This window comes from Anomaloglossus baeobatrachus, chromosome 1 (assembly GCF_048569485.1).
Source record: "Anomaloglossus baeobatrachus isolate aAnoBae1 chromosome 1, aAnoBae1.hap1, whole genome shotgun sequence".
In the NCBI taxonomy this organism is placed as follows: Eukaryota; Metazoa; Chordata; class Amphibia; order Anura; family Aromobatidae; genus Anomaloglossus; species Anomaloglossus baeobatrachus.
In genome coordinates this window covers 549,527,647-549,552,847 of record NC_134353.1, presented here as the reverse complement: position 1 = coordinate 549,552,847, position 25,201 = coordinate 549,527,647, and the positions used below count along the sequence as shown (strand labels likewise).

The window sequence follows — 25,201 nt, the reverse complement described above, 5'->3', positions numbered from 1 at the left end:
CGGTGCAGTTAGTGTCCCAGTGTCCGCGGTCCCGGTTCAAATAATGGCACCTGCACAGATGGAGCTCTCATCCAAGGGCTCCATCTGCACACGCACCCGCTGCCATCATTTGAAACTGGGGCCGCGGACAAACTGGGTAGCTTGCTGCACAGCCGCCCGCCCCGCATGCAGAATGGCAGCCAGCAGGCTACCCGCCCACCCTGCGTGCAAGTGGCCGGGCACCTGTGCTTGCGTGCGGGCGGCAGCCATCTGCCGCCCACACAGGCACCCGACCGCCGCCAGCACCCAGCCGCCGCCCGCACACAGCACCCGGCCGCCGCCCGCACACAGCACCCGACCGCCGCCCGCACACAGCACCCGACCGCTGACCACAGCCCGCACACAGCACCCGACTGCCGCACGCACGCAGCCTCGGGTACCCGGCCGCTTGCACGCAGCCACAGGCACTCGGCCGCCCAATCACCGCACAGACTGGACCCCCAGGTACCGCTATATACGCTTTATAAGACGCACCCCCCATTTTCCTCTCAAATTTTTGGGAGGAAAAGTGCGTCTTATAAAGCGAAAAATACGGTATATATCTATCTATATATATATATATCTATATACACACACATTCATATACACACACTGTCCATACATACACACAAAGTTATGTTGCCATGTTTTAAGAACAACTATAACTTATGTCTGTCAATACAAACCTGACTTACACTTTTGATTGCTTTTCATTCTGATAAGCTGAAACAACAAACCGCAAAATGGGAATTTTGAAACCAGCATTTTTACTGCTAACAGCAGGTTTTGGCTGCAGAAAACAAAAACAGCAAAAAACTATGCATGTGATTATAGCATAATAGGGTACTTTGACCCTCGCTAATGAGGACGCACATTAGGATGCAGATGCACAGAAAGTCAAGTGTCAGCCTCTGGATTACTTTCATGCATTTGCTTGAAAACGACAAGTGGAATATGGCCTTAAATATGCCACTTTTCTTATACAACGTTATACATCTGCCTGTGTGTGTAGGATAGAAAGGAGGAAAGAAAAAAAAATGCATTTAAAGGGGCGGGAAGTTGTTCTGATACATGAGCTAGTTTTGGCAGCAGAATAGTGGATTCATAAATTTAGATATGGGAATCTTAACTGTAAAGTTTACACTTAAACACTTAAAAAATAAATAAATCAGTGTCTAAGTTCGGAATTCAGATGCCTTACATATGCAACTACTTGATCGAGCATCACTGTGCACTGGTACGCTCGGTGCTCTGCCAAGTCCGAGCTGCTTGCAGTCTAAATGGCTCTTACTGGGGATGAAAAACATTTCCCAACCCCCCCACCGTCCTTCTCCCGGAAATGCTCAGTTTATGGCTGCTTGTATATGGGCAGAGGCGCAAACTGTGACTTCCAATGGGTTTCAGGCTCTAGGAACAAGTTCAGGTCAAGTCCGGCCGAACCTGGCAAACCCAAACGTCAACGGGTACATTTATTCATATATATTACAACCAGTCTACATTCCTGGAGAAACCTGCCCAAAACAAAGTCTGAAGCTTGGCAGAAGATGCAAATTGCATATCAGGGGGTCAGAAAGATAAATTATGAAATAGAGACTAGCTCCTCATACATGGTGCAAGGCTTTAAATGTAATATACAGCTCTGGCAAAAATTACGAAACCACTGCAAAATTCAGTTTTTCTGATTTCTCTCTTTATAGGTATATTTTTGAGTAAAATGTACATTGTTCTTTTATTCTATAAACTACTGACTACATGTCTCCGAATTTCCAAGCAATACATTTTGTATGTATTTTCTGAAATTGAGAAATGGTCAAAATAACAAAAAAATGCATACCTTTCAGACACCTCAAATAATACAAAGAAAAAAAGTTCATAATTATTTAGAAACAATACTAATGTTTTAACTCCGGAAGAGTTTAGAAATCAATATTTTGTGTTTTAACCATGATTTTTAATCACAGCTTTCATGCGTCTTGGCATGTTTTCAATCAGTCTGTCACACTGCTTTTGGGTGACCTTATGCCACTCCTGGTGCAAAAAAATAAGCAGTTCTTTATTTGATGGCTTATGACTATCCATCTTCCTCTTGATTACATTCCAGAGGTTTTCAATTGGGTTCAGGTCTGGAGATTAGGCTGGCCATGACAGGGTTTTGATGTGGTGGTCCTTCATTCACATATTGATTGACCTAGCTGTGTGGCATCGCGCATTGTCCTGCTGGAAAAGACAGTCCTAAGAGTTGGGAAACATTGCCTGAGCAGAAGGAAGCAACTGTTTTTCCAGGATAACCTTGTATATGGCTTGATTCATACGTCCTTCGCAGGACAATGCGTCATGCCACACAGCTAGGTCAATGTGTGGATAAAGGACCACCACATCAAAACCCTGTCATGGCCAGCCCAATCTCCAGACCTGAACCACATTGAAAACCTCTGGAATGTAATCAAGAGAAAGATGGTTAGTCGCAAGCTATCAAACAAAGAACTGCTTAAATTTTTTGCGCCAGGCGTGGCATAAGGTCACCCAAAAACAGTGTGAAAGACTGATACAAAGCATGCCAAGACGCATGAAAGCTGTGATTAAAAAATCATGGTTATGCCATAAAATATTGTTTTCTGAACTCTTTGTGAGTTAAAACATTAGTATTGTTGTTTCTAAATGATTATGAACTTATTTTCTTTGCATTATTTGAGGTCTGAAAGCATTGCATTTTTTATTATTTTGACCATTTCTCATTTTCAGAAAATACAAAATTACTTGGAAATTGGGAGACATTGTCAGTAGTTTATAGAATAAAAGAACAATCTACATTTTACTTAAAAATATGCCTATAAGGAGAAAAATCAGAAAAACTGAACATTTTGCAGTGGTCTCTTAATTTTTGCCAGAGCTGTATGCTTTAAGTGTTGGACATGGAGAGGTTCTAAGGCATCCGGGGAACTTCTCATATTCTCATGGTCCCCCACCGCTGCAATCTTGACAAACCTTGTGAAGCACAGCTTTACACTTGAGTTATATCAGCATATTTTGTTTCGTGCAAGAGAATCTGATGGATTATGCTAATGACACTCAGCTCAAACTCTGGTCAGAGTGTGAGCAAAGTCATTTATTGTAAGGGTCATCCCATGTCAAGTGAACCAATGCATTTTACTTCTATTTTTTTTAAAGGGAACCTGTGAGGTGCAATATGTACGCAACACGAGCAGTTTTGGTGAAAATTGCTAATCCCTGCCTAACCGTCCCTGTATACACTAGCATAGATAAATATTTTATTTAATATTTCAGCATATTTTATGCTAATGAGCGAGGGGACTAACTAATCCCAAGGGCGTTATATCCCCTGACTAGTCCGCACTTTTAGCATTGTAGTACACCAACAGGGGTGTACTAACATGCTATTAGATGCAGAGTCACCAGTGGTGCAGAAGCTACCTGTGTTTTCTGTGACTGCGCTTCTGAATGCTGGGCACTTCCGGTAATGCGCAGTATGAAGCTAGGTGTACACATCCCACCTTCAGAGAGGTCTACTCAGAGTTTGAGCCGAGTAGCATTAGCATAATCCATCCGATTCTATTGCATGAAACAAAATATGCTGATATAACTCAAGTGTAAAAAGCTATGCTTCAGAAGGTTTATCAAGATTGCAGCGGAGTGAGACCAGCCGGAGTGGTGGGTGAGATCATGCTCTGATAATGCGCATTCATTAGCATGTTAGCACGCCCACAGGGGTGTGCTAACATGCTAATGGAGCCAACTAGTCCGGGGAACAAACGCCCAGGGGACTAGTCCCCTCTCTGATTAGCATAAGATAAACTGTCTTTAGAAATACTTTTTTCTAAAGATCTCTTAATCTATGCTAGTGTATACAAGGAAGGTTAGGCAGGGATTAGCAATATACACCCAGAACTGCTCGTGGTTCTGGGTGCATATTGCACCTAACAGGTTCACTTTAATTCTTTCGAGATGGTGTTCTTTGGTAATAATAATTATTTCTATAGCGCCAACATATTCTGCAGCGCTTTACAATTCAGGAGGATCATATACAAACAAGTAACAGTTCTAGAAAAAACAAATTCGAGGAAAAAAAAACTGCTCGTGAGCTTACAATCTACAATGGGGAGGGGGGGGGGGCAAGGTGCAAGTGCTTATTTACAATGACAATCCAGCCATTTCAAGGAAATGGGGGATAGATAATGCTGCCTGTGATAGAGAATGAAAAATGCGAAGAAAAAAAAATATCTATACAAGTGTTTTTTTTAAAGGGAACCTGTCAGCAGAAATTTCCCCTAAAACCTAACAGATTCCCCCTCTGCAGCTCCTGGGCTGCATTGTAGAAAGGTCCCTGTTATTATTGTGCCCCCTTTCTGACCAAAAAAAGAGTTTATAAAGAGGTACCTTTTTGGCTTCGGATTCTATAAATCTGACACGGGGGCGGGCAGCCTGATGGCCGTTATTCTGCCCCCTGGTCCTGTATGCCGCCCCCATCGCTGATTTCCATACTTTTGGACGCCGCCCACTGCTCCAGCCATCCCCGCGCATGCCCAGTGCCAGTCTCACGGGACTGAGCACTGTGACTGCTGGTGACGTGTGCGCAGGCAAGTGATTATGGGCGGGACTGTGACTGTTATCAGCAAGTACCCGCCCATAATCTCGTGAGCGCGCAAACCTCTCCAGCGTCACACTGTGCTCAGTGTAGATGCTAGACTGTATGGGCTGCTTCCAGGGATGACGTCCCTTTGTCACGTGATAGGGGCGTGTTCAAAATACTATCACGTGACAGAGGGATGTCATCCCTGGAAGCAGCCCATACAGTCTAGCATCTACACTGAGCACAGTGTGACGCTGGAGAGGTTTGCGCGCTCACGAGATTATGGGCGGGTACTTGCTGATAACAGTCACAGTCCCGCCCATAATCACTTGCCTGCGCACACGTCACCAGCAGTCACAGTGCTCAGTCCCGTGAGACTGGCACTGGGCATGCGCGGGGATGGCTGGAGCAGTGGGCGGCGTCCAAAAGTATGGAAATCAGCGATGGGGCGGCATACAGGACCAGGGGGCAGAATAACGGCCATCAGGCTGCCCGCCCCCATGTCAGATTTATAGAATCCGAAGCCAAAAAGGTACCTCTTTATAAACTCTTTTTTTTGGTCAGAAAGGGGGCACAATAATAACAGGGACCTTTCTACAATGCAGCCCAGGAGCTGCAGAGGGGGAATCTGTTAGGTTTTAGGGGAAATTTCTGCTGACAGGTTCCCTTTAATTAATTCTTAAAGGTTTGAAAAAATGTGAATATCTGTGTTGCGTTGCATGCCTTCTCATAACTCAGACTTTTAACAAAAACGAGAAATGGGAAAAGCACCATTCAACTAAAAACAGTAGAGGCTTTCGACAGATGTCACAAGAGGATCTTAATATTTTACCCATGTGAAATCTAGAGCAAAATTTCGATATGGACTCCCGTATATTAAATTTGCAACAAATTCACATGTGCCTCCTATGCTCTTAATCACATTTGTACCAAAACTCAAGATGGGATCTCAAATCTATACGAACAGTATCAATTCAAAAATGTTGAATTTAGATCTGTTCAGCGTGTGGTCTAAAACTGCAGGGTCTGTTAAAAAAAAAACAAAACCTGATTTTTATTTGAAGATGTTCCAACATTATTAGTATTATGTTGCAGGAGAGGACAGAGGAGTATAGCTGGAGTGATGTAAATCTGCTGAGAGGAGAATGCTAGAGAAAAGATGCCGAGAAGGAACAGGGGGACAGAAGTGAACAGTTCATGATACTGAGTATACTATGGCTAGCAAAAAAAAAACCAAATCTCTAGTTACGGAAAAAAGGTCTCCTGTCTGTCTCGTCCTGATAAACCAGGGAAAGTATTAAATAACTCTATAGCTGATAAAGTGAAATATTTTTTACAATAGTGATGAAGTGAGCCGAATGACTGTCAGGAAAAGATTGTGTGTCTATGCAAGTGAATGGTAAAGAAAACTCATGTTCAAATGTCCAGCCTGGATTGACAATTTGAAAGGTTATGAATTTTTTCTTTAAAAAAAGGAAGAATTCAGCTTTTGGGAAAATAGGGTTTTCAAAATTTGCTGACCTGCGACCTAAGAATTGTGTCCTGGCTAGCGGTAGTGGTACACTCAGTATATGCATGTATAGCACACTAGAACACTAAGCTTATGATTGAAGGCAGTAAGCTGAAAAATATTCAGTTTCACGAGTCCCACACCTTGGTTATTATTAACGATCATATTTTTCGTTTTATAAGACGCACTGGATTATAAAACGCACCCCATATTCAGAGCAAGAAAAGATGGGGAAAAAATGGTGTCCGTCTTGTAATCCGGTGGTGTATTACCAGAGAAGGCAGTAGCAGTGGTGGTGGAGGCTGTGCTGGTGCTGCGGCAGAGGCTGGTGCTGCCATGCTGGGGCAGCTGTGCTTGGCCTTGAGCTGCAGTGGAGGCTGGTGCTGCCGTGCTGGGGCAGCTGTGCTTGGGCTCGAGCTGCAGCGGAGGCTGGTGCTGCCGTGCTGGGGCTCGAGCTGCAGCGGAGGCTGGTGCTGCCGTGCTGGGGCTCGAGCTGCAGCGGAGGCTGGTGCTGCCGTGCGTGGGCTCGAGCTGCAGTAGAGGCTGGTGCTGCCGTGCGTGGGCTCGAGCTGCAGTAGAGGCTGGTGCTGCCATGCTGGGGCAGCTGTGCTTGGGCTCGAGCTGCAGCGGAGGCTGGTGCTGCCGTGCTGGGGCTCGAGCTGCAGCGGAGGCTGGTGCTGCCGTGCTGGGGCTCGAGCTGCAGCGGAGGCTGGTGCTGCCGTGCTGGGGCAACTGTGCTTGGGCTCGAGCTGCAGCGGAAGCTGGTTCTGCCGTGCTGGGGCTCGAGCTGCAGCGGAGGCTGGTGCTGCCGTGCTGGGGCAGCTGTGCTTGGGCTCGAGCTGCAGCGGAAGCTGGTGCTGCCGTGCTGGGGCTCGAGCTGCAGCGGAGGCTGGTGCTGCCGTGCTGGGGCAGCTGTGCTTGGGCTCGAGCTGCAGCGGAGGCTGGTGCTGCCGTGCTGGGGCTCGAGCTGCAGCGGAGGCTGGTGCTGCCGTGCTGGGGCTCGAGCTGCAGCGGAGGCTGGTGCTGCCGTGCTGGGGCTCGAGCTGCAGCGGAGGCTGGTGCTGCCGTGCTGGGGCAGCTGTGCTTGGGCTCGAGCTGCAGCGGAAGCTGGTGCTGCCGTGCTGGGGCTCGAACTGCAGCGGAGGCTGGTGCTGCCGTGCTGGGGCTCGAGCTGCAGCGGAGGCTGGTGCTGCAGTGCTGGGGCAGCTGTGCTTGGGCTCGAGCTGCAGCGGAGGCTGGTGCTGCCGTGCTGGGGCTCGAGCTGCAGCAGAGGCGGGTGCTGCCGTGCTGGGGCAGCTGTGCTTGGGCTCGAGCTGCAGCGGAGGCTGGTGCTGCCGTGCTGGGGCTCGAGCTGCAGCGGAGGCGGGTGCTGCCGTGCTGGGGCTCGAGCTGCAGCGGAGGCGGGTGCTGCCGTGCTGGGGCTCGAGCTGCAGCGGAGGCGGGTGCTGCCGTGCTGGGGCTCGAGCTGCAGCGGAGGCTGGTGCTGCCGTGCTGGGGCAGCTGTGCTTGGGCTCGAGCTGCAGCGGAGGCTGGTGCTGCCATGCTGGGGCAGCTGTGCGTGGGCTCGAGCTGCAGCGGAGGCTGGTGCTGCCGAGCTGGGGCTCGAGCTGCAGCGGAGGCTGGTGCTGCCATGCTGGGGCAGCTGTGCTTGGGTTTAAACTGCAGCAGAGGCTGGTGCTGCCATGCTGGGGCAGCTGTGCTTGGGCTCGAGCTGCAGCGGAGGCTGGTGCTGCCATGCTGGGGCAGCTGTGCTTGGGTTTAAACTGCAGCGGAGGCTGGTGCTGCCATGCTGGGGCAGCTGTGCTTGGGCTCGAGCTGCAGCGGAGGCTGGTGCTGCCGTGCTGAGGCAGCTGTGCTTGGGCTTGGGCTGAGGTGGCTGCTGATGCGGCAGAGGCTGGGGCAGCGGCTGAGGCTGCCATGCTGGCGCAGCTGTGCTGGGGCTTGGGCTGCGGCAGCTGCGGACTTCAAAGAAATGGCGCCCAGAGTCAGCGCAGATTGAGCTCTAGGCTCAATGACAAGCAGAGATCTCATCTGCACAAGCACCAGCTCCGGGCGTCATTTGCCTGCAGCCTGCTGGAGGAAGATCAATGGCCCGGAGGCGGCACTTGCGCAGATGTGAGCTTGAGCCGAGCGCTTTAACTGCACACGCGCTGACTCTGGGCGGCAATATATGAAGTCCTCAACGTCCAACCCGCAGTGCCAGTAAAGTCGCCAGAGACCCCCGCACAGCAGCTGCCGACACTACACATCCGCCCCAGCACCAGCCTCCGCAGACCCCGCACCAGTCCAGCCACTGCAGCATTCCCTCGGCCCCTTACAACCCCTTCACCACCCCGGTAAGCTATATTCAGATTATAAGACGCAGCACTCACTTTCCTCCCAAATTTTTGGGAGGAAAAGTGCATCTTATAACACGAAAAATACGGTATGTCTGTCTCAAATAATGTGCACAGAAAAGAGTTCAAATTGTTACCTAAATATGTGCAAAAAATGTTTTCCACTAATGGCTCTTAAAGAAAAAAATATTAAATCATTTTGAAGATGCTATGGTAGATAACTTCTAAACAGTGAATATCCGTTGATATCTCAAAGTGCTTTAGACTTTGTCAAATGTTTTTGCGAACAGCTAATAGTCCTTAAGAAACACATTTCTAGCTTTTCAACAGTTTGACTACTACAATCACATCAAAGAAATCCCCAAACCAAGTGAGGCAGTGATGAGCTTAGACTTCAGAGAACTATTCCTTTGTTCAGGATGAAGCACAGTCATTTCATTGGAACAATGAACAAGCAACTGTACACCCTTTTGCGGTCTATTACGAGAATGGAGAAAAAATACAAAGGTGTAGCTCTGATATCTAAGCACTTCACAATTCAATAACTGTTCATTTCACCTCCTACCACTTTTTGGATGGCTCTTCTGCACAGTATAAAACAGGAAAAACTAAGTCTGCAATCACAAAAATGATTTTGGAGTGGAAAGTGAATGGCATTTTTTGCCACTGCTCATGGAAAAGTTATAAGTGATGGTTTAGAAGCCATCGTGAAAGCTCTTGCAACTCCAGCTAGCCTCCATATTAAGACCAAATCTTAACACCTATGCAACTGAAGAAACATATCCCTAACATCCAGTTCATGTATTGTACAAACCAGGACTACGAAGCAGAGGAGAGCTTGTTAAAAGATCGGTTACAAGAAGTAGCACCCATTAAAGGTACTCTGCAATATCACACTTTCATTCCATGTAGTGAAAAAATAAAAACAAGGATTCTTTCATTCATCAACAGTGAAGTCCATGAATTGATTGGTAATGGATGACAACTGGTTATGTGACCTGTGAATATGATCGGCTGGCTAATGAGATGATAATAAAGTAGAAGTGACCTTTTGCATCCTTCTGGTCCAACACCAACCTGTGTGTACCCAAGAAGAGACATTTTAAAGGTAAACAAAAGTCAGAGACAAACACCATAACGGCCAGTCTCCAAAAGGAAATGGCAATTGTAAGTAAGATTGTGGACATTATTACATTTCACCTAGTAGAAGTGACAAATTGATGATAAAAGGTCAAATTTAAAGACTTGCTATTGGGCTGGGGCCACACAAGCGTATTGCATCCGATGTAAGTGCATAGGGTGCGATTGCTAGCTCCCGCTGTGCTGCAAGTGTAAGCAAAGTGTCATTATACCGTGATGCGATCAGATCACAGCTGTGGACAAGAGGGAGGGACTAAATTCCTTATCACCTCCTTTGCCAGCTGATGTTATTATCGCACTGCACTCCGGTGTCATCCGAGTGCAGTGTGATGTTTCACTCGCACCCACAGACTTGTGTGGGTGCGAGTGAATACAGATCGGATTCCACCCGCAGCATGCTGCGACTGTTTTCTTGGTCCGATTAGGGCTGAGAAAATAATCGCAGATGGGAACGGCCTCATATAGTAACATGGGTCCGGGTGAAAGGCGATTTTTTTAATCGCATTCCACTCGGTCCGTTTTACTTGCAGTGTGTCCTAGCCCTAAACTGTTCAGACTAGTTAAGTTTGTTTTATTTTATTGCTTGATTTCACTACTGAACTCTTTAAAAATTTGAAAAAAGGACAATATTAATAATTGTATTCATTTATATAGTGCTATTAATTCCACAGCACTTTATATACATTGGCATCACTGTCCCCATTGGGGCTCACAATCTAGAGTCCCTATCTGTATGTCTTTGGAGTGTGGGAGGAAACCGGAGAACCCGGAGGAAACCCACGCAAACACAGGGAGAACATACAAACTCCTTGCAGATGGTGTCCTTGGTGGGATTTGAACCCAGGACCCCGACGCTGCAAGACTGCAGTGCTAACCACTGAGCCACCGTGCCGCCCTCATTAGTACATTAGTGTCGTGATAAAAAAAAACAACTTTTACATGTATATTTAAATAGGTGTTAAAAATACTGCTTCTTTTAACCCCTTCAGCCCCGGCGCACTTTCAGTTTTTGTTTTCTGCTCCCCTTCTTCCGAGAGCCGTAACTTTTTTATTTTTCCGTCAATCTTGCCATATGAGGGCTTGTGTTTTGCGGGACAAGTTTGACTTTTAAATGAAACCATAAGTTTTACATATGGTGTACTGGAAAACAGCAAAAAAAAAAGTGTGATGGCACAATAGTTTTTAGGATGTTTTATTCACGGTGTTCACTATATGGTAAAACTGATGTGTGGGTATGATGCCTGAGGTCGGTGCGAGTTTGTAGACACCAAACATGTATAAGTTTACTTGTATCTAAGGGGTTAAAAAAAATTCACAAGCTTGTCCAATAAAAGTGGCGCACGTTTTGCGCCATTTTCCGAAACCCGTAGAGTTCTCATTTTTTGGGATCTATGGCTCAGTGACGGCTTATTTTTTGCCTCTCGAGCTGACGTTTCTAAAGGTACCATTTTTGCGCAGATGCTACGTTTTGATCGCCTGTTATTGCATTTTGTGTAAAACTTGCGGCGACCAAAAAACGTAATTTTGGAGTTTGGTAAACGGCGTAGTGGCAAAAAAAATTCCAATCAGATTAACTGATTTTATATTTTGATAGATCGATAGATTTTAACCCTTTAATTTTCAATGTTTAGGTTTTTTTTAGGTTCTTTTAGGTTTTATTTTTTAAAACTTTTTTTATTCTTTTTTTATTTTACTAGTCCCCCTAGGGGGCTACAGCGATCAGCAATCCGATTGCTCTTATCTATCTGCTGATCACAGCTATACAGCTATAAACAGCAGATACAGTCACTTCCTGTTTCCCTCTGCTCCGGGCCGAGGGAAAACGAAAGTGAAATGTCATGGCTGCAGGCGTCATCACATGACCCTGTGCTACGATGGCAACCACCGAAAGTCAAGTGATCACTCACGTGACTTCCGGTGGGGGCGGTGGTAAGGACGGTTTCACACATCCGGCTTTTTGCCGGTTTGCCGGATCCGGCGCTCTCCCATACAGTGACTACAGTACAGTGACAGCGCAACAAGCGCCGGTCACGTGCTGTCATGTGACCGGCGCATGTGACCCGGAAGTTACAGCGCTGTCACTGTACTGTATTGTCTGTACGGGAGAGCGCCGGATCCGGCAAACCGGCGAAAAGCCGGATGTGTGAAACCGGCCTAAGTGAAAATCTTCACCGCGCGTATATACATCTCCCTGCCAGACTTTGGCAGCGAGATGTAAGGGGTTAATGTTACGGGTGGAATGCGATTCCACTCGTAATATGTAGGCACACATGTCAGCTGTTGAAAACAGCTGATGTGTGCCGATCCACGCCGCCTGCCCGCGGCAGGGGGCGGGGCTTAACGGGACACGCTCCATGACGGATATATCCGTCCATGGTCGTGAAGGGGTTAATTTAGTATTAACCATTAGGAAGATTAGGAGACTAGAAAATCACACTTCCAAAGGACATCCCAACTTGAATCCCTGTACAAATTTAACCAAGAACAAGTAACATGCATTTTTTTTTTCTGCTAAACATTGTTTTTCCAAAATTGTGCAAAATTTGTAATTTAACTCTTTAAAAACACATTAAATTAAAGCCTGTACAGTTCTTAACAAAATAAAGCCTGTACAGCTCTAAACAAAATGGTATCTCTACCATCTCTCTTATTTCTAACCCGAGATAGGATAAAAAATTTGACCTCATACAAGACCAAAATTCAGACTTTCAAAACTTTAGAAATCTATATTAAAAAGAAAGAAAAATAATGAGGATAAAAGATTGAAAACTTAGAAGTTTTAATTCACTAAAGTAGCACTAAAAAACAATGAGGAAAAAAAAAAAAGTCAGAAGAAGTCAGGTAAGAAAAACAATTTGGATTTAGATCAGTTAACATGGAATGACTCATGAACATGTGATAAATGGCAGCAAAAAAAAAAAAAACACGAAAATGCCACTTATCAAATAGTAGATGAAAATTGCAAAAGAAGGGGCTAAAATAAAACGTTTATTTTATCAAACTAAATAAAATAAAAACCTATAAAAATAGGTAGAGAAACAACCAAAATCCCCTCTGGGTTCCAAATACAACTTAATTTAGTTAGATGTGGCATGTACTCAGTACTCAGACATGGCAAGCCCAGAGACGCCACTAATGTATAAAAAAAACTAACATAACAAAAACACAAATTGTGTTTTTTTCATATCCTGCACAGGAACAGCAGCTTTTTTTTTTTAATTTGATTTATTTAAAAAACAAACGTGTGGTCCCCTGTTTTTTTTGGGTTTTTTTTAAAACTAGCCATGGTACAGCAGACAACTGGGGGCTGATATTCTTAGGGTGGGAAGGGCCATGGTTATTTGACCCTTTCCAGCCTTACAATAGCAGCCCACAGCCACCCCATCCATTAGATGCACCAATTCTGGCAGTGTGCCCAGCTCTTCCCAGTTGCCCTGGTGCAGTGGCCCACAGCTGCCACTAAGCGATCTATGAGACACCCCCCCATCACTAATCTGTAAGTGATAGTAAACACAAAACACCCAAAAAATCCTATTTGAAATTAAAACCCACCCTCTTTCTCCACTTTATTAACACCTAAAACACCCTTGCAAGTCAGATGTAATCCACACGAGGTCCCTCAACATTTTAGCGCCGCTACATCTGAAGCTCACAGCGAGCACCATATGTTGGACCTGCAGGGGTGTTTTTGGTGTCAATAAATTGGTGAAAGAGGGTGGCTTTTTTGTCTTCTTTCAAATAAATTATTTTTTGGGGTGTTTGCATTTATTTACTTTCACTTACAATTAGTAATGTGGAGTCTCGCATGCCTCCTATTACTAATCTAGGGCTTAATGGCAGCCCACAGTTGCAACTCCTTATTACTCCTATTGCCACTGCACCAGGGCAATCAGGAAGAGCTGGGTAAAGTGCCAGGACTGTCACATCTAAAGGATATGGGAATTCCATGCGGCTGCAGGCTAATATTTTTAGACTGGGGGCACCCAATAACCATGGGTCTCTCCAGCCTGAGAATACCAAGCTCCCAGCTGTTTGGCTTCATCTTGGCTGGGTATCAAAATTGGGGGACTACACACCATTTTTCTTTATGTAAATTAAAAAAAAAAAAAAAAGCCTGTGGTTCCTCCTATTTTGATACCCAGCCAAGATAAGCGCACTGCTGTAGCCGTGGCTTTATTTGTGCCTGATATCATAGCATGGGGGGACCCTATGCCAATTTTTTTATTTACTTATTTTACTGTAAGATATAGACCTGCCTACTAGCACCTGTGATTTGAAGTGTCATACACGCTGTCACTCAGCATGGGGCGCATCTTACTGCAATCACAGACACCGCTGGCAGGGGAAGCAGTGCATATTCAATGAAGGTACCGTATTTTTCGGACTATAAGACGTATGGGGCGAGGATCTGCTGAGATATGGGGCGAGGATCTGCTGAGATATGGGGCGAGGCGAGATATGGGGCGAGGATCTGCTGCTGACACTGTTATGGGGGTAATGTCTCCAAATTCTCTACTAAAGGTACCCCAGCCTGGTAATGATCCTCCTGCCTTGTATATACAGTATATGCCCCTCATCCTGCTATATACCCCATCCTGGCATATGGCCCCATCCTGCTATATACGGTAACCCATCCTGGCATATGGTCCCATCCTGCTATATACCCCCAACCTGCTACATACCACCATCCTGCTATATACCCCCACCCTGCTCATATACCCACATCCTGCTCATATACCCCCATCCTGCTCATATACGCCCATCCTGCTCATAATATACCCCCATCCTGGTATACGGCCCGCATCCTGTGGCACATCAAAATAAACGTTCATACTCACCTTACCTCACTCCCTGCAGCATCGCTCCTCCTTCCGTCTGAGTCAGCGGCAGCGCCGCTGAGTGGAGCCGTACCCGTTCCCCTGCAGCATTGCGATGTCCTCCTGTGCCAGCGGCGGCTGCGTGTGGACACGTGCGCACAGCGATTACGTCATCGCTGTGTGCACCGCTAGTCTCAGCGGCCGCCGCTAGCACAGGAGGACATCGCAATGCTGCAGGAGAACGGGGACGGCTCCACTCAGCGGCCCTGCCGCTGACACAGACGGGAGGACAACGCAATGCTGCAGGAGAACGGGGACTGATCCACTCAGCGGCCGCCGGCAGACAGGAGGAGATCGCGGTGCTGCAGGGGAATGGTGACAGGTGAATATACTGATTCACTGCACCGAGCGCTGATTATTATGTGCGGGGGGCAGTGAATACAGCCACACATGATCACTCCAGGCTGTAGTTGCCAAGGGTGATCATGCGGGCCGGCTGTTTATCCCTCGCCCATCCTCCCGCCCATCATCCCGCCCACCTGTCTACTCCTGCTTCAGCGCTGAAAGATGGGCGGGAGGATGGGCGTGCATATTAAATGAGCGGGTCCACGTGGTCACGGCAGGCGCTGCTGCAGCCTGCTCGTGTCCCCGATGACCCGCGCCACCATAGCACCCTCATTCCCGGCCTTATATTCAGACCATAAGACACTATGGTCCGAATGTTGTGTTATGGTCCGAAAAATACGGTAATGAGCGAAGTGAATGAACGGCCATGGGAGCAGTGTGACAGCCGCCCCGGTGAATTGGTAAGCATGCAGAGCTTGCTCCTACCCCTTTGAAACGGATTTTGGCCCCACAGACTCTCTTTGGGGACCGGCATTTGGCCAGATACCAAGGATCAATCCCCCACCGAACCAGAGTTAGCAGGGGATTGATCTTCTAATCCTCCCATCACTAGTGAGAAACACAGGGACAAAACGCAAAAAAAGAATTGACATGCTGCATCTTGGCTGCATCTTTAAAAACGCTGCCAAAAAAAAAGATGCACTGTGTGGACAGCAAAATAGAAATTTCACTTTGCTTGGAGAAGGAAATGCATGCATTTGGGTGCATCTTTGTGGTCACAAAGATGCCCCAATAAGGCTGTAAAAGATTAAGTGTGCGGATGACACTTTACTCTCTGCACCATAATAGTCAATGACCCAGTCACTAAAAAAACCATCCAAATCCAGTTTTCCAGGGCTTAAGACACAAGTCCCGACGGAGCCTCAGACTGTTGCCTGAAAGCTGTATGAACATGGCATTTACAATGGAGCACTCAATAAGGTTGCTGCATTGTAGCAAGCTGCAGCCAGTTGTACAAGTCCGATAACTAATGATACACACACACACAGGGATTTTATTTTTACCCCGTATCACCCAGCCATAGGAAATAATTCTGTTCATTCGGGATCAACAGAGATCATAATACACTTCAATTAGTATGTAAACACCTGACTCCTCTACAAAAAATCTTGTACCACCAACTTTCCTTAATTGATGACAAACAGATTAAAAACACTGCTTTATTGTACTGAAAAGGCCAAATAGGTTATTAGAGTTCACATGTGGAAATGCATACATAAAAATATGGACCTACTTTTATGGTTTTGGTTTGAAGTCTTAGTCCATTTAAGGTATTGATTGCCTTCTCAGCATCCTTGGGGTCAATGTAGTTCACAAAGCCATAACCCAAGCTTTGTCCTGATAAAAAAAAAAAAAAGCCACATTTTAGGACAAACCAACAGTCGCAATCTTATTGTGTAGGCATTTAACTTGAGTTACCGACACATTTTGCTTTAGAGAGAAAAAAAAAGAAGAAAGAATTGCTATTACTGTATTCAGCTATGCTCACATTGCCTTTCTGATCTTCATTTAACATAATTACAAATGCCTTTTACAGTAACAGTTAACAGTTGCATCTGGCATGCATAGGGTGTAATTTGTTTCTGATTGATGGATACATTTCAATAGTGTTTTTTATTAAAACTCCATTGCCAGCCTATTTAAAGAGCACCACTGCAGTGTTTTTGATCGTAACGATCACATAATGATCCTGTATACGATCCCGAGCTTTCCTGGGGAAGCTCATGTTGCAGATCAGGTACAGATTGGGTCCATGGGCTGTAAAAAAAAAAAACAAAAAAAAAACAACAACCCTTATTAAAAAACGTTCTGATACTTACAGGTCTCGCGACACATTCTGCAGAATCTGTCTCCCAGCTGCTTCTGCTTGATCATTGCTGTGTGGCCAATAACCAGAACTGACTAACAGGACCTTCAATGACGACAGCCATGTGACCAGTCTGGTGTGACTGTTGTACAGACTGGTTACATGACTGACATCAATAAAGGTCCTTTTAACTGAACTTTGACTGCCACTGTGCAAGTGTAGCATCTCGGTGTACAATCTCCCCACATGAGCGGGTCATCTGCATATATATCCATGCAGCTGAGGCGCTCCATCCGGAGATTGTCAGGCCGTGCGGGGCGATGCCAATGCAAGACTGCACGAGTCATACCCTCAGTGTCAGCCTATTTAACACTCTACAGAGCAATGTAGCAGAGCTGACAATGCTATCTGCTTCCCACTATGTATAGACTGTGTGCAGAGTAATGAAGCTGACATTGCTGTCCCTGTGGATTACGTCTTACGATTTTTTTTTTTATAATAAAGATTGAGTTTCTAGATTTTTGTTTTATTTCTAATAAAAAAATGTTTCATCTGTGTTTTTATTTTACTGTTCATTAAAAATTCATGGTGGCCATGTCTAATTTAGCATGACCCCATGAATTTTCGGGCTTTAAACCGTCTGAGAATACAAAACTGGTATTAACCCCTTTATTACCCAGCGTGCCATTGCATCAGGGCCGCTGGACGAGCCGGGTAAAGCACCTGGAAATGGTGCCAAGAAACAATGCGCTATTTCAAGAGGCGGCTGCAGAGAATCCCAGCTCCCAGCCTTCACCTTACTGGCAATCAAAGTATGGCGGGAACAGTAAATAAAAGTTTTTATGAAAACAAAAAAAAACAAACATTTAGAGACTCCATCTTTATTATAAAAAAAAAACCTTAGTCCGACGTAATCCACAGGGACAGCAATGTCAGCTTCATCACTCTTTACACAGTCTATACACAGTAAGAAGGAGAGAGCATTGTCAGCTCTGCTACAACGCTCTGTACAGAGTGTGAAGCAGGCTGACACTGAGGGTATGACTCGTGCAGTCTCGCATTGGCATCACCTCGCACGGCCTAACAATCTCCAGAAAGGAGTGCCTCAGCTGCATGGAAATATATGCAGCTGACCCGCTCCTGAGGGAAGATTGTATGCCGTGATGCGACACTCGCACAGTGACAGTCAAAGTTCAGTTAAAAGGACCTTCGATGACGTCAATCATGTGACCAGTCTGTAAGCCAATGTCTGTACAACATTCGCACCAGACTGGTCACATGGCTTCGACGTCATTGAAAATCCTGTAAATCAGTGCTTGTTACCGGCGGCACAGCAATGATCAAGCAGAAGCGGTTGGGGGACAGTCTGTTGGATGCGTCGCGGGACCTGTAAAGTATGATCATAATGTTTATTAACTTATCCTTTATTTTACAGGCCCCCCGCCCCATCCCATAACTGTAAAACCAGAGATCGGTGATCAAACTCTAGATAGTGTTATCTTGATCCCGATCTTTACAAAACGATGGGGCGAGGCTTACGATCTCGACCATCGGGGGGGGGGGGAATCGCCCATCACTACCTGCCAGATTGCTCCAGTGTTTGCTTAAGCAATCCGAAAGTCACAATTCAATATAATTCAACGAGAGCCAAAAAGAGGCTCCCAGATTTGCATCTTGCGTGTTGCCTTTGATCTCAGTTCAGTTAGAAGCTGCGGTTACAAGATGGCAGCAAGGGAACAAAACAGCAAAGGGAGGGTGAAGACAGCGGCTGGTAAGTTTAAGAATAGGGTCAAGAAACTTTGATGCATAATGGTGCTCTATTATAACTATTTATTTTAACAGAATCTTGGAGCTAGAAATGAGTAGCATGGAGATTCAAAAGGTTATTGCTATCCCCCAGTTTGACTAATGGACCCTTATGAATGGATTCAGCATATATGATGGGAGAATTTCTCTAAATCTATAAAAAAAAAAAAAAAAAAAAAAAAAAAAGGAAATCCATCACCAAGATTTTGCCACCTAATTCACCTACCTAGTTCACTTAAAATCACTTGGCAGGATTATCAGAATCCTAGTGCTGCCATGTAGTCCTCCATATTTATGAACTTTGTCCACACCACAGATTGTGTACACTGGCAGTTTTCTGCCTATGCACAAAGCTAACAATTGGTGGAGTGGGTGAGGTTATACAAAGCAGCTGGTACATAAACTAGTTTTAACAAAATAAATTCATATAGCATCAACATATTTTGCAGCAATTTGCAATTAAGTTGGGACATAAAGCCAATTTAAAGTTTAAACCCGTCACCCCCGGGCGCTTTTCCGTTGTCTTTCCCAGTTTATTTTTTGCTCCCCTTCTTCGAGCCCCGGAACTTTTATTTTGCCGTCAATCTTGCCATATAAGGGCTTATTTTTTGCGGGACAAGTTGCACTTTTAAATGAAACCATGAGTTATCATATAGTGTACTGGAAAACAGCAAAAAAATTTCCAGTGCGGAAAAATTGCAAAAAACAAATGTGATTGCACAATAGTTTTTGGGATATTTTATTCACCATATGCACTATATGATAAAACCGATGTGTTGGTGTGATGTCTCAGGTGGGTACAAGTTTGCAGATACTTAACATGTATAGGTTTACTTTTATCTAAGGGGTTAAAAAAATGCACAAGTTTGTTTAAAAAAGTTGCGCACTTTGCACCATTTTCCGAAACCCATAGCATTCTAATTTTTTGGGGATCTATGGCTCAGTGACTGCTTATTTTTTGCGTCTTGAGCTGAGTTTTTTAATGGTACAACTTTTGCGTAGATGCTACATTTTGATCACTATTTTGCGCAAAATTTGCGGCGTCCAAAAACTGTAACTTTGGTGTTTGGAGTTTTTTTTTTTTGCTGCTACATAGTTTACTGATCAGATTGATTTTATATTTTGATAGATCAGGCGTTTCTGAACGCGGTGATACCAAATGTGTATATTTTTTTAAACCCTTTAATTTTGAATGGGCCGAATGAAGGGTGATTTGAACTTAAGTTTTTTTATTGATTTTTTTCAACTTTTTTTATTTTACTAGGTCCCCTAGGGGACTATAACGATCAGCAGTCTGGTCACTCTTCCATTTCTCTAGATCACAGCTGAGATCTGGAGAAGTGTGGCTTTACTCACACACTGCAGTATGTGAACCCAGCCTTACCAGTGATCCATTCATAGAGATAACGTTATGCACGAATATAACAGATCAATAAAACTAATAGACAATCCAGTTATATTGATATTAACAAATTTTCACTAGACAATAGACTTAAAGGATATGTCCACTACTTCCACAACCCCCTACTCATTCGCCTTGTTCGCTTCCGTAAAAAAAAATATAAGCCTATAATAACCTTCATTGCGGTCGTGGTTCCAGCGATGTCTTAAGCTGCATTCCCACGGCGCACGTGACATTGTTATGACACACAAGCCCCACGACCAATCAGCACCTGGTGTCTGTCTTTCCCGCCTCGGACATTTGAGCAGTTTGAGCGTCGACAGCCAACCAGGGATAACCCCCTGCATATATAGTTAACATGGAATGCAATAAGAACACAAAAGTGCGATTGCACGATTGTTTTGGGATATTTCTCACTATATGGTAAAACTGATATGTTTGTGTGATAGCGATTCCACTCGTGCCTGCAGGGCACACATGTAGACTGTACAAATCAGCTGACATGTGGGCTGATCGGCGCTGGCTGAGCGCGGCAGCCAGTGGGGATTAACACTATGGTCATAGGGATGTAATATTACTGCCCATCATTAAGAGGTTAAAATTGATGCCTGCCCTGCACACGTCAGAGTGAACTGTTTTGTCATCTACATTCGATTTGTGACAAAAACAAAACAAAACAAAACGAAATGAAAAAAAACAACTTGTTACCAAGACACTGGCAGTACCCCAGCCAGTTTCTCCAGGCCTTAGTGGAAAAAGATATGCAAGATTATCAACAAAACAAACAGGTTCTTGCTATAGTAACAGACAGTACTTCATTAGAATAATGAATGTAAACAGCAGCTAGAAGAAAATTTCAGATTCAGTATGTGTGATATAGAGCCACAGTCCAGGTCCTATCACTATATCACTACAGAAGAACAAAATGATACTTTAGGCTATGTCCACACTAGAAAAATGATTTTTCTTAAGAAATTTCTTGAGTGAAGGATTAGCGCACCTGCGTTAAAAAATGCACCAATAACGCAGGTGCGTTTTTGGTGCTCTTTTCCGGTTGGTCCCTGCGTTTTTTTAATGCCTTTACAGCAATAAAGCACATTGAAAATGAAAAAAAAATAAAAAAATAGATAAAATAGATAGATAATAGAGAGATAGATGATCGATAGAGGGATAGATAGAGGGATAGATAGATAATAGATACATAGATAGATAAATAGAGGGATATTCTAGCTTTATTCATGATGTTTGTGTTCCCAATCCCCACACACACTGCAGTTCTCGCAGCCAGTAATGTGTTCACATCAGCGGCCGTGAGAAATTTCCTGGAGTCACCTCTGCAACCTCGTTCAGGGAGCCACATTCAGCACTCGGTCACTGAATGAGACTGCGTGGAGAACTGTCACCCGCGGCTGGAGCAGTGCTGGAAGCGCCACGGGACATTGCTGTGCATTACGTCGGAGCTGTGTTCGGGGGGTTTAATAAAGTGGTGAAAGAGGGGGCTTTCTGTCTTTTATTCAAAATAAAGGATTTTTTGGTGTGTGTTTCCTTACTTTCACTTACAGATAAGTGGCGGCGAGTCAGACGCTGCCATTACTAATCTTGGACTTAGCAGCAGCTATTGGTTGCCGTTAACTCCATATTACCCTGATTGCCACCACATCACGGCAACAGGAAGAGCCGTTAACACGCCGGGACTGTCGTATAATAGATGGGGCAGCTGCGGGCTGATATTCTCAGCTGCGGGAGGAGGGGGCATTAACCATGGCGCTCACCCTCCCCAGCCACTTACCCGGCTGGCCGGTAAAAATACAGCGGAGCCCACTTTTTTTTTTTTCTAATATGTACGTTTGATTTCTATGTGTGTGTGCATTATATATGTATGTGTCTGTGTGTGAGTGTGAGATCACTACTTTCTGCCAACACTGAAAATGGAGGAACTTCCTCCTCTTCTCCTAGTGACATCACTTCCCTGCAAAACGCAGGGCAGGGATGTACACTGTCCCGAAAAAGCAGGAATAAGGCGGGAATAAGGCGGGAATAAGGCGGGAATAAGGCGGGAATAAGGCGGGAATAAGGCGGGAATAAGGCGGGAATAAGGCGGGGATAAGGCGGGGATAAGGCGGGGATAAGGCGGGGATAAGGCGGGGATAAGGCGGGGATAAGGCGGGGATAAGGCGGGGATAAGGCGGGGATAAGGCGGGGATAAGGCAGGAATAACACAGGAATAACACAGGAATAACACAGGAATAACACAGGAATAACACAGGAATAACACAGGAATAACACAGGAATAACACAGGAATAACACAGGAATAACACAGGAATAACACAGGAATAACACAGGAATAACACAGGAATAACACAGGAATAACACAGGAATAACACAGGAATAACACAGGAATAACACAGGAATAACACAGGAATAACACAGGAATAACACAGGAATAACACAGGAATAACACAGGAATAACACAAGAATAACACAAGAATAACACAAGAATAACACAAGAATAACACAAGAATAACACAAGAATAACACAAGAATAACACAAGAATAACGCACCTAACTTACATAGTTACATAGTTACATACATAGTTACTTAGGTTGAAAAAAGACCTAGGTCCATCTAGTTCAACCTTCCTCCACCAGTTCTACATTTAGCCACTAAGTCATTTATAACCAACAATGTTTTGTGTACTGAGGAAATCATCCAGCCCTTTTTTAAAAGCTGTTATAGTATCTGCCATTACTACCTCTTGTGGTAGTGTATTCCACAGTCTGACCGCTCTAACTGTAAAGAACCCTTTCCTATTTAGGTGTCGGAATCGCTTTTCTTCCACTCGCAGTGAGTGCCCCCTGGTCCTTAGTATTGTTTTTGGAAGAAATAAGTCATGTGCCAGTCCTTTATATTGACCGCACATGTATTTATACATATAAATGAGATCTCCTCTGAGACGTCTTTTTTCTAAGCTAAACATATCTAACTTTTTCAACCTGTCATCATATGGGAGGCCTTCCATTCCTTGTAATAGTCTAGTTGCCCGCCTTTGAACTGACTCTAACTTCTGAATGTCCTTTTTAAAATGTGGAGCCCAAAACTGGATCCCGTATTCCAGATGTGGTCTTACAAGTGATTTATATAGGGGTAACAATACGTTGGGATCACGGGATCTAATCTCTCTTTTTATACACCCTAAAATCTTGTTTGCTTTAGCAGCTGCTGCTTGACATTGAGTGCTGCTGCTCAGCTTATTTGTAATGAGAATACCCAAGTCCTTCTCCTGTTCTGTAGACCCGAGTTTACTTCCATTTAATGTATACGCAGCTATAGGATTACTCCGTCCTAGGTGCATTACTTTACATTTATCAACATTAAATCTCATTTGCCAAGTATCTGCCCATTCTGACATCTTATCCAGATCTTTTTGTAATATTGTACTATCCAGGTCAGTTTTTAATATCCTACATAGTTTGGTGTCATCGGCAAAGACTGACACTGTACTATCAATCCCATCCACAAGGTCATTAATAAAGAGAGTAAAAAGAATCGGTCCAAGCACAGATCCCTGCGGGACCCCACTGCTGACTATAGCCCATTTAGAGAATGTACCATTTATGACTACTCTTTGTTTCCTATCTTTTAGCCAATTCCTTACCCAGTTGCATATTGTGTCCCCTAGTCCTTGCTTCTGGAGCTTTAGTATAAGGCTATTATGTGGTACAGTATCAAATGCCTTTGCAAAGTCCAAATAAATCACATCAGCTGCATTACCAATATCCAGGTTTGAACTTACCCCCTCATAGAACCCCAACAGGTTGGTTAGACACGACTTATCTTTCATGAATCCATGCTGTTTGTCAGTTATCATATTATTTTCTGCAATATATTTTTGCATGTCATCCCTTAAAATGCCCTCAAAAACTTTGCATACTACTGATGTCAGGCTTACTGGACGGTAGTTGCCTGGATCTACCCTCTTACCTTTCTTAAATATCGGTACCACATCAGCAATCCTCCAATCCTGAGGCACCAACCCCGTTACAAGTGAGTCTAAAAAGATGAGATACAGCGGTCTGTCGATTACGGAGCTCAATTCCCTCAATATTCGTGGATGAATGCCATCTGGCCCTGGGGATTTGTCAATGTTTAATTTACTCAGACGTAGGCGTACTTCATCTTGTGTTAAATTAATTATATCGGGTGGTGGACTTTGATTTTTCACTTGTTGAATGATCCCTGGTACAGTCAGTTCTTTGGTGAATACAGATGAGAAATGCCTATTTAATATCTCAGTCTTTTGTTTGTCCTCTATAACTAACTTGTTATTATATTTTAAGGGTCCGATACTATCCTTTGTTTTCCTTTTGGCATTAATGTATTTAGAAAAGATTTTGGGATTTATTTTAATGTCATTGGCGATTTTTGTTTCAGTAGCTAGTTTTGCTTGTTTGATTTCTTTTTTGCATTGCCTATTGATATCTTTATACTCCTGCAATGCTATTTCTGTATTCTCAGCCTTTAAGATTTTAAACGCCCTTTGTTTTTGTTTTATTATACTTTGTACAGTCTTATTTACCCATAGTGGTTTCTTTTTATTCCTGGACATTTTTATTACCAGAGGGTATACGTTTTTTACAGGACTTTAGTAGTATATCCTTAAACTTACCCCATTTATGTTCGGTATCCCCAGTTACCATGACTCTGTCCCAATCTACACATTTAAGCTCTTCCCTTAATTTGTTGAAATCAGCTTTCCTAAAATTCATTCATTTTGTTTGCAAGACTTCTTGCATTTGCCAGTAGACATTTAATCCTATTAACAACTTTATTACTCCTAGCCTCCCTACGTTCCTTGTATGTCCCATCCCCCCATAATCCTTCATTGACCCCTACCGTTTCCATGTCTCTATCTGCTCTATCTATCCCCTTATTTGCTCCACTACCCTCCCTCCCCCCCGATCCTAGTTTAAAAGCTCCTCCATCCGTCTGACCATTTTCTCCCCCAGCACAGCTGCACCTTCCAGATTGAGGTGCAGCCCGTCCCTACCGTAGAGCCTGTAGCCGACTGAGAAGTCGGCCCAGTTCTCCATGAACCCGAACCCTTCCTTCCTGCACCAATTTCTAAGCCACATATTTATCTCCCTAAGCTCCCGCTGTCTTTCTAGTGATGCTCGTGGCACCGGTACTATTTCTGAAAACACCACCTTGGAGGTCCTGGACTTCAGCTTCTCTCCTAGTTCCCTGTAATCATTTTTAAGGACCTTCCACCTGCCTCTAACTTTGTCATTAGTACCAATGTGCACCATGACCGCTGGGTTTTCCCCAGCCCCACCCAGCAATCTGTCTATCCGATCCACAATATGCCGAACC

At 44.6% G+C, this 25,201-nt stretch overlaps 1 protein-coding gene across 8 annotated transcripts in view; it reads right to left on the bottom strand.

Moving 5' to 3' along the window:
* ELAVL2 (ELAV like RNA binding protein 2) overlaps positions 1–25,201 on the bottom strand; it is a 261,383-nt gene that overhangs the window by 89,365 nt on the left and 146,817 nt on the right. For all 8 annotated transcript variants that reach the window (XM_075316754.1, XM_075316739.1, XM_075316748.1 and 5 more), the window contains exon 4: positions 16,049–16,152. In XM_075316754.1, coding sequence (XP_075172869.1) covers positions 16,049–16,152 — 104 coding nt within the window. The remainder of the gene's footprint in view (positions 1–16,048; positions 16,153–25,201) is intronic.